At 47.1% G+C, this 15,012-nt stretch overlaps 1 protein-coding gene across 13 annotated transcripts in view; it reads right to left on the bottom strand.

The window, feature by feature from the left end:
* Positions 1-15,012, bottom strand: part of LOC118796481 (regulating synaptic membrane exocytosis protein 2-like) — a 151,274-nt gene that overhangs the window by 83,446 nt on the left and 52,816 nt on the right. For all 13 annotated transcript variants that reach the window (XM_036555367.1, XM_036555372.1, XM_036555369.1 and 10 more), the window contains one exon: positions 4,169-5,079. In XM_036555367.1, the coding sequence (XP_036411260.1) occupies positions 4,169-5,079 (911 nt within the window). The remainder of the gene's footprint in view (positions 1-4,168; positions 5,080-15,012) is intronic.

Below are 15,012 nucleotides of genomic sequence, written 5' to 3'. Positions count from 1 at the left end.
CAGCTGTCTCCCTTCCAGTTCATATATAAATCATCTTCTTACTCACTCCATGCTTTGCTGTGGCTTTGAATGGGATTCAGATTAAGTGCTAAAAACCACACCTCATACTTGGTCATTAATGTCAATACAAAATGTGTTACTATGCCCAACAGGGGGCGCTGTTGATTTTACAGGCAGAAAGCTGATCCCAGCCCAACTGTAACGAGGGGCAGCAGTGCAGGGCGTTGGCCCGTTTAACCCCGTCTCCTTTCCCTACAGGGTAGACCGGCAGCAAAAGCTCATGACGAGCAGCCTCTTCACCACTCTGACAACTCAGCGCAACCCCCCTGTAACTAAACTGGCAATGAATTACAGAGTTGCCACTCTGAATACAGGCCTGGAATTTAAACTGACTCAAATAGTACATACAGGGTGATAAAATAGATGGTTGGAGGAATTTGGCCTGAAAGACATCTGAAGATTCTATGTATAATGAGGATATCCACTCTGACCGAAAGAGTTTTCTTTTATCTGTCTACGCTGTCGTGAGACTGCATATCTGCAAATCAACAGAGGAGATGTGGAAAACTGTCAGAGTAAAGCAGTCGATGGGCAGGGAAGGGTGGAGACTCATCCATTAAGCTCTGTCAATCTAAAATCTGCGGGTTACTCAACATTAAAAATGCAGCTGCACTGTGATGTCAGATCTATGGAGGAGCGGCTACAATATTCACCTCTCAGAGTGGACAGTGTGTCCAAACCAGTTTTTACAGGATAATTCCCCATTTTTCGGACTCTTCAGACAGCTGTACACCACAGCACTGGATTAGGGTAGCAGAAAAACTTCTCCTTCACCAATCCCTGCTATTTCCTGTCCCTGCCTCCTAGGCCAGTATGAAAAAGGCTTGCTCTGCATTCGGACATGTACAAGACTGCTAAAGAGTGTCCCTTGAAAAGGACCCTTTGGAAAATCTCCTAAGAAAAGTGCACAGGACTGTAAATTCTACTGACAGATCACGATTTTTGAAGTTTTCAAAATAAACTCTTCAAAATCTACTGAGTACAACAAAAATCTTTATTGACAATCTCCACTGTATACCTGACACAGAGCCAGTATAATTCAGCGGCAGAACCTCCAGGTGAACGATGCAAAGAGACTTCTATACCTGAGGTGTGTGTATGTGTACAGTATGCGCGTGAGTGTCAGTGCATGCATCCTTTGAGATACTGCAGTAATAGAATTTAATAAATAAAAACGTCATGTTAAGAGATGTGCTTCATTCATAAGTTGGTGACGGGCTGCAAACTACTTTACTCTGTTTTAGTTTGATAAAACGACTGTTGACAGGAGAAATATAGAGCTCTTAAAATATGTAATTATTTCCCATTTGCAGGCTAGTATTTTCTAATGCCTACTGTCCATTACATAATTGAACCAGCTTAAATAATTTACAGACCTAGCTAGTACAAAGTGCTGGTTCGGAATACTCCACACGCCACAGGTCAATAGCAGCGGATTACCCGTGTCTGATCTCAGCTCATGCATGTCGACAAGCGGAACGCGAGGCCAGCCCCATTTCCAGCGTTTGCTCTCGTTTTTGAGGTTGCGCATCACGTTAGCTGTCCGTGACAAGGTGGACCCGGCAACTTAAGATCAATTCGGTCGGCGACCTTTGGCAAACTGCCAAGCCGCAAGCATTCCAGACAGCGAGAAACGAAAAAAGAAGAAGAAAAGACGCTCTCGCTTAACCCACTGTGTGGATTTTCGTGCGAAATCAAAAATGCACAGCACTGGCGTGTCGGCTCGACTTTCCCGCTGCTGTTCCCGAACCACCTCTGCCGATGCCATTATCAACAAACCCTGTTTCGCAACGCCAAGAATCCATGCAGGTCTCTGAGTCGTTCTTCTGATATTTGAAGTAATCGAGGGCTAAAGGGAAGCAATCTGTTTCAAGCCACTTCTGTCACTGTTTAGGATTAACTCGGATCGAAAATCTGACAAAGGAGAATTGATGGTCTTTCCTTCCCGGGTTTTAAACCAGGGAAGCCCGTGCATTAATAATTAAAAGTCAGTTTTTCAGGCTGATGAGGGCCGTGTGGGTTATGCTAAGCCAGGTCCCTCCTCCTCCTCTTCATCCTCCTTCTCCTCCCCCCCTCTTCCTCCTCCATGTCTTCCCCCCGTCAGTCCGGTGCACGCTGCTCTCTCTCGCTTTCAGCTGACCACTTTCGATGAAGCCGGGCAACAAAAGCCCACAATTACTGGGCCTGACAGGCGAGATTGATTAGCTACCACGACCCTCATTTGCGGCATTATGTTATCAATACAAACTTCCTGTTGGATCAGTCAGGCCGTGCGCCCCACACCCTCCAGAGCTTCCTGTGGGGATATACAGTGAGATGCCAATCACAGCCAACAGAACAGCTTGTAGCTGACTAGTGGAATAATAATGGAGCAATGGGAACCACAAGCTGACCGCTTCACAACCATCTGCTTCATAGGTTACGTATGGAGAATGGCCATATGTTAGACATAAAAGAAATATCCCTTCAGAGAGGCACCTACGCGTCAATTGTATTCTACAGCTACTGCGCTAAAGACAGCAGCGCTGCATAAAACAGCAGTGTTGTTTTGTTCTGTATTGTTTTGGTGCTGCTCCTCCTCACAACTCACGACATGTCATGTACAACAGGATGGTAACATCAGAATTTTTCAGGTGAGTTTTTTTCTTACAAACATAAGGCTACAAATCCAAATAAAAACTCTGACACCACAATTAATTAAAGCCACAGAAGAAAAATACATAGCGGAGGAATTGTTCAGCTCAGCAGCTGCTTAAGACAGACAGGCCTTTGCCACACAGAAGGCCTTTCCTTTAAGAACTGGTCTGGAAGCTGTCCTCAGCCATTTGAACATGACGGTGGGCAACACACCCTGTGTAGTTAAAGGCTGATCTTCTCCAAGTGTCTGGGATCAGCAGTTTGAAAACGAACTCCAGCAGAGAGAACACAGATTGCTTATATCCAAGCTGCGGCTCAGGAGAAATCCTGGAGGACGCGGCCCAATTTTCTTCAGTTTGTTAATTACCTTTGCCGTACCTCTATTAATTAATATGAACAATTTGTGATGGCAGGGCTCAGACCCTCTGAGTGGCGCTGCCAGCAAGGGACGGTGAGCGTGACATTGCTTTCAGAACCTGCGCAATATGAAATGCAAATGCATCAACCCGCCCACTCCATCTACAGGACCCCCACCCATGTTCCAGTACGCGTCTCTCTCAGAGTGGCTGTCCTAGGCCAGCGCTGCGTGTCACATAAGGACAGGGGAACCGAAAGGGCCCCGAATGGGGGACGGGGGGAACGGGGGGGGGGGGCGGCTCAACACACTCATTCCCTTGGCCCAAAACTGTCAGCACATCCAAGGACACACATCTGGAGAGTGTGTGACAGTGGCTGGCCACCACTGGGACCGAAGGAGGACGCGCAACACCAGAGACTCAGACAGGTCCGCTGTTGCTGAGGGACAGAGAGGTTAGATTACGACCAACAGTCCTTCATTCTCTCCTCTCACATACAGGGAAAAAGTGCGCATTTAAGGCGTACAGTACCCACTCATTTTTGCATTGTATTAAGCGCGTCTTCATTCTCCTGGTGAGGGGGTATACCAGTGAAAGACTCTCCACTAGCCAGAGCCCACAGTGCACCACAGGCCTAACTAAACGATCCCAGATCCAAACAGCCTCTCATAAACACACTTACTCATGCACGCTGGCTGGCCAGTCATAGTCAGAAATAAAACACCCAAGTGATAACATTATGTAAGAGTCTATAGATGAAGAAGCTGAAAGTGCAAACTTCTAATGGAGAAATCATTATGCAGGCAGTCCAGATACAGTAGAATGACTAAGATCCAAATGTTGTGGAGGAGGGTGAACTAATGGCGAGCGCTCTAAAAGCCAACCTCAGGGCCCACTCTGTGGAACATTTTCATTTCATTGTAATATTGTCAAGCGCAGTGGGATTTTTGCATGAAGAGTGCTATACAAAATTACCTCGTATTATGCTGTTTTCTACTGTAATGTTCTTGCTCTTAAAAAGACATGGTTATCAGACACGTCTCAGAAACTTGCGCTGCAACAGCCCTGCTGGTTGTCGAGGCTTTGCGGGAGGGGGTGGGGCAGGGCGCGCCTACCTTTCTCGCTGACGGACTCGCTCTCGATCTCCACGTCTTCGCAGCTGGTGTACTCGGGCGTGGTGGCCAGCTCCTCCTCGGAGCTGCTGAAAGACATCTGCCGCATCTTGCCCAGCTTCTTGGTCTTGTGCGGCTTGGGCGGGGGCGGGCGCACCGACTCGGACTGGTCGGAGCTGAGCGAGTCGTTGCGCAGCATGCTCTCCATCTTCTCGCGCTTGCTCTTGCGCACGGCCGAGCTGGGGTCCAGGTGGTGCTGCTGCGGCCGCCCGGGGTCTCCCCCCGGCCCCCGGCCCGCCCGCTCCCCCAGGACGGGGCTCCGGCGGGGCGTCGGCGGGCTGTGGTTGGAGCCCCGGTGCCCGGGGCCCGGGGAAGTTCTGTCCACCGAGTAGGAGCGCTGGCCCTCCGTGGGCGTCATGCCGCGGGGGCGGGAAGGCCGCTCTCCCCGCAGCAGCGGGCCCTGGGGCTCGTCCAGCTCGGTGTAGGCCAGCGACACGTCACTGTGGCGCCGCTCGTGCCGGGCCCGTGACACCTCGGCGTGGATGCGCATCTGCTCCTCATAGGGCTGCGGCTTGACGGGGTAGCGTGCCAGGTTGGGGTCGCTGCGGTAGCGCGCCTGGAACTCCTCCTCACGCCGTCGCTGTAACTCGTAGTCGCTGGGCGGGGCATCCTCGTCCGGCGGATACTCCTGCGAGCGCCAGCGGCCCCGCCGGGACTGGTACTCCCCGCGCGCCGTGTCCGCGTCCTCGTACATCCGCGGGCCCCGCCCCGGCCTGCGGGGGTCCCGCCCCCCGTAGTCGGACGGCGACCTGGGCATCCCGCCGTCCGACAGGGCATACTGCGAGCGCTCGCCCCTCTCCTCCCTTTGGTCGTATTTTTGGTTTGGGTCCCTGGATGCCGATGGACTTCTCTTCCTGTCAATCAAAAAGGAGATGAGCCAATCAGTGAGCTGTCAGCAGTCAGCCAAAAAAAGCTGCACTAAGAAAGAACATGTAAAGTACCGGTCAAAAGTTTGGATTCACCTGATTAAGATGATGGCAAATGCATTCAAAAACATTTTGATCCAAAGACTTATGCATCAGTGCTTGAAATCTGTTTCTTAGACAAATATAATAGTGAAGTTGATGCCTATGTATGCATTTCTTTCCAGAAAAAAAATTTAATAAATACTTTTTGCCTATTTTGAAGAATCTAAAATATAAGATAGTTTTGATTTGTTTAACACTTTTTTGGTCACTTCATAATTCCATTTGTGTTACTTCATAGTTCTGATGTCTTTAGTATCATTCTGAATATAAAATAGTAAAAATAAAGAATAAACGTTCTCTCCAAACTTTTGACTGGTACTGTATGTATTAAAGCTTTGGTATTCTACCATTTCTGGTTTCAACAGTATATTATAGCACAAAGGTAAACAAGATGAAACAGCATTTTCTGCAAGAAATGAAACCCTCCTGGACTGTCTCTGTAAACCACATTCATTATGTGCTACCAGCTTCCTTTCCTGAATTTCCCAGCCAGCGATTACCTCTGTATAGACTGGATTGATTAATGAAAGATGTGCTTTGTCCAATAGCTGAGACCATTTGGGTGGCATACAACAACATTAAACCCACACCTGTTTACATTAAAATTACCTCAGTGCAACAACAGCAAGCACCCTTCCCACTGCCTCACAACACACATAAATTTTGTTGAGCTTTTGTAATATACATAAGACGCTTTTCAGTAAGTCCAAATATATGGATCATGCCTGCGTGAAAAACACTTAAAAGCAAGACATGCAAAGATGTACTGCGACACTCCGAAGAGGAAAACATCAATAGCGATGTGGAGACCAACGCTGCCAAACGGCTGTGCACAGCGCTTTCAAGTGTCTCGCTGTGAGGGATTTCTTCTCCAGCTACCTGGAACATCCAGTCCCTGTAGTGACGAATGAATCAGCGCACAGACAGCCGATCGGGGTGCTCCGGCATATTCGTACAACGTTGTCTCAACGTGTTCAAAACGCGGATGTGTTGCAGGCTGCCTGTCTAGCTATCGTGGAGATGAATTTAAACCAAACATAAAAAAACACAGCTAGCTCTACAGTGACAAGCTACTCCTGTATATAATGGAAAAGAAAAAAAATCCTCTTAGTTCATCTGTATTGGATCAAGATAATCCCTAATGATGTTGCTTGTTGTGTTGTGCACTGTTCAGGTGCTTTTTTTTTAGATTCAAGGCTGCATTCCTGAACGTAATCCCTGGGATAAAAACAAACAGACTGCACTTTCACATCATGATGTCATCTCCGCTTTTTTTTTTTTTTATCATTCGCTAGCGCTTCCTTGCACGGACTGTGAGCCGGTCTGTGTCGGTCTGTGGCGGCATGTGGTTTGCACAGGCGTATACCCCCATTACAGGGCAACGCACATATCACAGGGATTATACTTTTTAACGTCAAGTCTGAACTATCCAGAGATCCATCGCCACAGGCACTTTATGCTTTCAGTCAAGTCATGGAGAAGCACTACAATGCCCTATAGGAGGTGACGTAACCTAACCGTGTTTATCATTTATGAAACAAGTAAAACACAGTAAGTTACATTTCAGAGTTATCATCCAGAGAAACAATGTTATAACAGTCCTGAAGCTCTTTCGGTACAGTGTGCCTGTGTATATATACCTGTATTACCATTTCAAAAGAATTGCACAGTGGTACGAAACATCAATACTTGCTCTCATTACTGCACTTCTATAAGTGATATTCAATGTTCAGAGCTCAATAAGAAACGTTCAGTGCTATTCAGCTGTAATTCATGCACATGCTTTTTCCTCCTGCCTTTGGTTCAAGCCCCCACTGCTACTACATCTTGGCTGACAGTAAACGAGTCCAATGTTTCCTCTCTGTGCCAGGCTTAAGCGTTACCAAATCATCCTTGTTCCTCGATATCCGGCACTCCGGCTGTTATGGATGAGAGATGTGGCAAGGACTGTCAGGCGATGCATTATTAACGGCTGGCTGGACTTAATGTAAAATGGGGCTTCGTGTATAAGTGCTAAGACCAGCGGGGGTGGACAGCTTGTGTGGTACTGAGGGGTGGGTGTTGGGAGAGGCCCACATGCCCTCAGAGGTCTGTGGGTGCCCTGCCTGTCTTCTTGGGCCAGGCGCCCCTCTCAGAGAGCACTGTAAACGCTACCCCTCGCCAAGCACTCAAAAGCCTGACACAAACATTCCATAATTTAACTCCTATTGGCACTGCGCGCCCTGTCCAAACATAGGAGCGTTGATGGACGTTGTTGGCATCATCAGCTCGGACGCTCGCCGTCCTCGGAAGCTGACTGCGGTGACGCGGGGGAGGGGGAGGGAGGGGGGGGTTTGTGTCACCTGAGAGCCCGGGAGGCAGCGGTGGGGGAGGGGAGGCCGCCGGACCTGGGGCGCGGGGCCCGGCGGAGTTTTCGCCTCTGTCCTCATTCTGTCGGCCGCCCCGCGGGCTCTGAGGGAGTGCTGCTATGCCGGCGAACGTGACGCACGGGCCCTGAAGGCCGAGAGCTGCTGGTGTGTGGGCCGGCTCTGCAGAGCCCGGCGCTGTGACAAAGCGGCGCTGCCTTTCTCCCGCCCTCTCTCTCTCAGTCTCCCCTGCTCACTCTCTCTCTCGCCTGCTCACTCTCTCTCTCTCTCTCTCTCTCTTCCCTGCTCGCTCTTTCTCTCTCTCTCGCTCTCTCTCTCCCTCTCCCCTGCTCGCTCTCTCTCTCTCTCTCCCCTGCTCACTCTATCTCTCTCTCTCTCTCTCCCCTGCTCGCTCTCTCTCTCTCTCCTTTCCACTTCCACTGCGTCAGGTCTTCAGGAGCAGTCTCAGTTGGCTCTCAGCTAATGCTGCTGCGCTGCTGGCCTCCGGGGTAAGAAAGACAGAGAGAGAGGGAGGGAGAAAGAGATGGGGGAAGGGAGAGAGAGAGAGAGAGAGAGAGAGAGAGAGAGAGAGAGAGGGAGAGAGAGAGAGTGAGAGAGAAACAGAGAATGACTGAAAGAGAGGTGGAAGAGAGGGGAAGACTGAGAAAGGAAAAAGAGGAAGAGAGGAGAAAGAAAGGGAGGGAGGGAGATACAAAGGGATGGGGAGAAAGAGAGGAAAGGAGAGGGAGAGAGTGACGGTTCTCTCTCCCAGATAACACAGCTCACTGATCTTAAATTTGCATTCAGTTGCCATTTATACCCCACTGCAACGTATAAAAGACTAGTGGGCTCTGTAATACGGGAGATGCTGTGCGCATCGTGGCACTGAGACCTGATCCCGGCAATGCAGCACACCACAAAAAGAGGCTTACGCAGATGAAAGGTCACAATGATTCATCCGCCAGAGATTTCTGACGTATCCGGTTTTAATCGTTTCCAATGGAAACGCACAGTGCGCCTCGCTGGATCTGAGGACAGCTACAGCGGCAGATTCCCGCGGAGACCGGGAACCAACGCGAGGAAAACAATGCCATTGTACGGGCTGACGGAACGAAGTTCACCCCAATCCATTATCACACTGTCTGTCTCGCATCAGATGACTAAACGCTCTGTTCAGGCCGCACAATGAGACCTGACACATGCACACGCCCAGTCATTTTATCTGCATAATGGGCTTTTTTCTGCATTTTGTGTTTCCCGCAGTACAGCGTGTATCGGTTTAGATGAACACATGTAGCGGGCGGGGCTTGTCTCCACACATGCTCTTGTGGAAATCACAAAAGCATCAAAACAGCTCTGGAGTTAATTGTTTTCTCGAACCTGTGGAGAAACTTAACAGCATGCGCAGAGAAGTGGTTTTTTTTTTCCCAGCCGCAGTGAAAGGTTGGGTGAGGGAACGATTCCCGGGGGAATGAGAGGCCCAATATGTACTGTTATACGTTTGTGTTGGGTATCATTTAAAGAACGGTTTAGCGAGTTCCACACGTGCGACACACATTCATTTACAGTTCTAAATGTGGCAGGAGCGGCGGTATCAGCAGGAGGGTGAGCGTGGCCTTACACAAGACCTTAAACTCACAGTTCAGCACGCTAACTGCTCCAGGAAGCCATCTGCACATCACAGGGCATGGAATGAGCAGACAAAGGCAAAATTCCTTTGTGTGCGAAACAACTTAAAAAGAAATAAACACCACTACAACAGGTACACATTCCCTCTAGAAGCAAATGCAAGCCTGGAGTGTATTTTGCCCCGGTAAAAGTGGTTCCGGTTACAGGGTACAGGCAGCCCTAGGCACAGCACACTTGACCAAATGCAGCACACAGTCAGGCACCGATCGCTGCATCATCATGGTTGCAATAGGCTTGTGCAAATGGGTAACTCCACCATGTGACACCGTTCTACATTTCAAAAAGTCAAGTAATGCTACACGTTGATCAACTTGACAGCTGAAGTGTAGTGTTAGCTGGAGAGCACATCGTTAGTTCTGGCCTGTGATGTATGCGTATACAACGAGCCAACATGTACGCGTAGACATTTCAGATCTTATACCGTTTATAGATGCAGTCCTGGAGCTAGATTATGTAGCCCTATGATGTACCTCGGGCAGCATTTCAACGCATTTTTTTTTTACCATTCATGGTTTAAAACATTGCCACAGTGCAGCACTGTCTGTCTGTCAAATTTCTATCCTGGATTTGTGGCATCTTCAAAAGTGCACCAAACGACGCTTCAAATTAGCAAAGTTTGACTTTGTTGAGCTTTTATGTCCCAAGTGGAAAGCGCTAAAACACTGTTCAGTCATGACTTAATATTACTCTGCTGTAACACAAAACTGCCACAGTAGCCATTTAACAATTTTATATGCTTGATCAACTAAAATGATTCTGATTTAGTAATTGCAGTCTTAATATATAGATACATTTTATAATCCTTATTACAGTTCTACTGTAAGCTTTTCTCTTAGCATATACTGTACAGATATTAGATATAAATCTGATGTTGTGTTCTGTTAAGTACTCACAATGGTTGATCCCCAAGGATTACATTATATACTGATGATTGTACAGGTCCATACTAAGACAATTGTGAAAAAAATCACATACTGTATTTATTTTATGCCTCTAGTATGAGCAAGACTGACATCACACAAGTCATAAAAAAGTGCAACAGCCTTGCATTCTCAAACTATCTTTGCTAATTTCAGTTTGCTTCCTTTTAGAGCAGCACAATTTCTGTAGCAAACAAATTCTGGGTAAGTCCATTTCATGCCGCACACAGAATTCATATTGCTACATTTCAATCAAGTTCAGCTGGCTTGTCTTTTACCTGAAGTCTTCTGGAAAATATACAGCCACGCACAAACATCTAGTGGACAGGTGCCTTCCAGGTTTCACATACAGCTCTAAACAAATCCCACTGCACTTCTATGTGAGTGAAACAGTCAATGAACTATGGATGACAGCGGCCTTAGATGACACCGGTGTGCCAGGATATTATACATTCACACAACTGGGATTATTTCTTACATCAGCAAAATGCAGCTGTATCCTTTTTCTGTGTGGCATGTAGAAGCCAGAGTTGGCCTCCGCAAAATCTATTTTGAATCCATAAAGCCTCTAGCTTCACAATAATTTCACAATAACCGACATCTATGATTACAATGCAATCTCAGCACACTGAAATAAAGGCCCATGCATCCGCCCTGGAAGTCACGAGAGAGAATTCTTACAATTCTGCAGGCCGATATACAGACACAGGTAAATCTCCACGGCCTGTGAAGCATCTACATGCAGTAGGTACACCTTTAAAACACAGGTGTTCATGCTGATGTTTTGTGGGAGTGGGGGGAGTCAGGGAGGCAGGACAGGGCACTGCAGCAGAGCTGTCTCGCACAGAGCCCAGCATGCAGCTCCCTCTGTCTCTGAGCGACATGCGACCTGCTTAGCAGGTGAAAACAACTGAATTCATCCTTCGCTGGCTGCGCTTCAAACCCCACTCGTGCCGGCTGCTCTTTCTAAACACCGAGGGGTAAGCAAATATCAGCTAAAAAGTACATTAAAAGGTCCCCATAATAATTACAAGCTGCAGGCCGTTTGAACCGAGAGGAGCTTAAAAAGGCTCTCGTAATTATGCACCAGAAACCTGCATTACCTCGGCATGCAAGCTATAATTCTTCGAAAAGCTGCGCTCTTCGCCTCCCATGCACCAAACGTGTTTCACATCTGAACTTCAAAATCTCTCTCTGTAGTCTTAATTAGGCGTGATTTTTTGAGTCCGTTCAACTCATTTGCTAGTTTTTCTCCGCCAAATGTATGCCCTCATTTTCCGTTTTGCTCTTAAAATGTATCACGCTGGTCCCCTTTTTTTTAAACGGCTACGGCTTTTACGGCAATATTCTGCGGGCGGCGACACACCGATGGGCGAAGAGCCTTAAATACGAAAGTAGCAAGCAATCAAGGTGAAAACACAAGAGGAGCCCCTGTGGGGATTCCCGACTTTGCAGATAATGGAGGGGAGTCAAACGACTGTGTGGAGCATTCTCTCCTAGGAGCAAGTACACGTGTCTTCTCAGGGGAATAACATCGAATAACAAAGGCTACTGTCCATATTCAACTGCACTTGCACAGGAAAGTAAGCCTGGGAAAGATTTACTTTTCTGGAAAAAAGGAAACATACTCCTTATTTTCAGTCAACAAATGACAACTGACAGAAAATGCCACAGGTGTTTACTGGTTGCTGAGTTTTGTTGCAAATCCCGCCTGTACCTGTCTGTAAGCCTCTGCACATCTGGGACGCCATGAGCATCTCGTACAAACGAATGCATCAATCCTCTGCAGACAGACGCTGCCCTCCACGTGCCTGTAAGGTTGCGTCCAAAAAACTCTGCGTTACAGAACACATGGCTCCGTGAACTGGCTGCACCTCTCGCCGGTCCTGTCCCTTGATGATCCCTCTCCTGTACGCAGGTATCGCTCTTTACCTCTTGCCTCTTGCTGGAGAGGAATCACAGAGCAAACGCCGCTGCAAGGGCTGCTGGGAGCGTGTAGCAGCGGTGCCGTTTAATACTGTTATCATGGGCTGTATATAGCTGGAGGTCAAGCGAGACTTTAACCAGCAAGGAGGATTATGGTACTTAGCTGATTACTGGCTGCCTGGCAGTTAGTGCCTTGCAGATGTGGGCCGTGGGATCTGGCCTATTCGAACACAGCATTGTGTTCTGAGATAATCATCCTGCGACTGAACAAACGCCATTTCCCTCCCTTTCCCCAGGACTGCTGACCGAAACCATTTCCACATAAATAACCCTGTGTGACGATTTTGCCCTAAAACTCCGTGGATCTTTTTTTTTCCTCATTTCTACTTCATTCCAGTTGTTCCAGATGTTTTCCGCTGAATGCATTTGCAACACCACCGTGAACTACAGCAACAACATCGGGCCATCAGGCTGCGCAAAGAGGTGCTCTGATCTCCATCCTATCCTTAATAGGGCCTGCTCAGATACAGCTTTTGGGAGATACGTCACCAAATGAGGGCAATACAGCAGAGCACCTTTGACCTCACCAATACACCTGTCCCGCCAAACCCTGCATTCAAGTATATGTGACTTTTCTGCGGTGGTTGCTGCATTCCCATTGCAAAAAACTATTAACATAAAATGCGTTTTTGCAGGCTGAGAGGACAAGGAGACAATGTGAGTAGGAATAACTGTTGGAGGCAAAATTAAATCAAACAGCTTTGAGAGACTGAAATGAGAGAATGATCTTAAAGTGAGAAAATCCACACACAGACATACAGACACAGACACCCACACACACTCGCAAGCACTCATACTTACACACAATTACAAACCTGCAGCGTGGCAATCAGTCCTGGCACCACTGGCAGTGCCCAGCCTCATGCTGCCATATTGAGCTACACTGCAATGCTACTTTCGCAGCAACCATCATGGACCACTAAAGACTACAGGCTCACCATGTAAAACGAGCTACAAGCTAGCCTTCAGACATGCTGGAGGCAGTGAATGCTGATTCTCTTTAACGTAAAGCAGCAGCACCAAGCCAAGTACATCTCTGTGAAAAAGCTATGCTATTGCTGCACTGTGGCTATGTAGGTCATGCCCCAGCAGAATAGAGCAGAATCAGTTCAATGTCCACTCCGTCTTCCCATCATCCCAGTAAAGACAGACTTAGGATGCCAGCATTCTGGTCAGCTGTTCATTTAGGCGTAGTATCAATGGGAAATCATTAAACCCATGTTCACAGATGTAACCCTGACCGTGACGGTGGTCTCAGAAACATGGCTATCTGCATGGCTAACTGCCTTCCTCGCTGTGGACCTACAGACTGCTATACTGGGACATCTGAATTCAGCCATTATAGAGAGGGAATGAGACAGTCAACATGCTCAGGAGCCACTGGGAAATGAATCAACACCAGACTAAGCAAAAATCCATATGCCATAAAGACCTATCAAAAAACAAAATGTACATTTTTCCACTAAGCTCTGAAAAACTGGTCTATGCACCTAAACAACACACATAACCATAAAGATTTAACGTAGCTACAAAATACGTCCTCTAAATCAACACTAACCTTTATTCATTTTAGCAGCTGAATACTATGTCTTGTGTTTTCACATGAAAGATTTTGTTAATTACTGTGTCCTAATTGTCTCATTCACTGGAAATGTTGCTCCACCAGTCTTATGTTTAGTATGAAGTCTGCAATAAGGTACTCCAACAGTCACTGCAACAGCAACTGCTAAATACTGGCTGACCACTTGTCCAATATACTAGTGTGGTACCATTGGTTATGATGTAGATTTTTCTCTAAACAGAACCGGACCTAGAAACAGTCTGCTGCTACATTAGCGATATCACTGGAAATCACACACACACAGTCACACACACATGCACACACAAGCATACACACATGCACGCAGGCACACAGACATACATGCACACTACATGCAGATATGCACATAAGCAGAAACAAAAAATGAACAATGGCAGATTATAAAAAAACGTACCATAGTCTTATTACCGCAACTTTAAGAGGCATCAATAGTGGAAAACTGCCACTTCTGACAGATTCGTTGTTTTCTTTGCATATGAAACATCACAGGTGAACACAGACACATTAATGAGGCAGCATGTTCCAGCTGAACATTTAATTGATTCGATCTGATGTTCAAAATGGTGGCTTTTCAAGTCATTTCCACTCCCAGCACCTCCCAATCCCCCCCCCCCCAACCCACACACATACTGCTCTCTACGGTTCTGCAAAACATGCAATATTTCTATTTCTGCGCGCAAGCTGCATTGGAAATCAAAGGAAACTGCATGGGCACATAGAATCTGAAGAGGCAGAGACGGAGCAGGAGTGAGTCAGATGGTGCCTTAATAATCCTCCCCAAAAATATCACATCTGCCTCTGAGACGCTGCGCACACATCCAAACCTGTAACTTCCCTGCTGCCTTTTTTAATTCCTATACCCCAAGAACAACCACGGTGGGGATACCACAAATATAGGGCTTTATTATTATTATTATTATTATTATCATTATTATAGATCATCACCCATTTGCTTAGCAGACACCCATATCTAGAGCATCAACCTTCTTAGGAACTTGCATTCAGCCAGCTGATGAATAAAAGATTTAGCTCATTTACGTCAGCATAGGGACGTCTGTCTGGAGATCACCCCCCTCCTGTACTTGAGGAAACTACCACTCCCGCTCAGAGGTGTTACAGACCTCTGACTCTGGTGGTTACAGCAGGGATCAAAAGGAAGGGCAAGGTAAGATTCATTCAAATGCTCATTAGACAAATGTTGGGTTTATTCTTTACTAATGATTCAGATCTTTTTATTTAATATGTTATATTAATATTTCAGAACAGGTTATTTCAACTT

Source organism: Megalops cyprinoides, chromosome 21 (assembly GCF_013368585.1).
Source record: "Megalops cyprinoides isolate fMegCyp1 chromosome 21, fMegCyp1.pri, whole genome shotgun sequence".
NCBI classification, from domain to species: domain Eukaryota; kingdom Metazoa; phylum Chordata; class Actinopteri; order Elopiformes; family Megalopidae; genus Megalops; species Megalops cyprinoides.
Note: the sequence above shows the minus strand (reverse complement) of the source record. Positions and strands in the feature narration are given on the sequence as shown.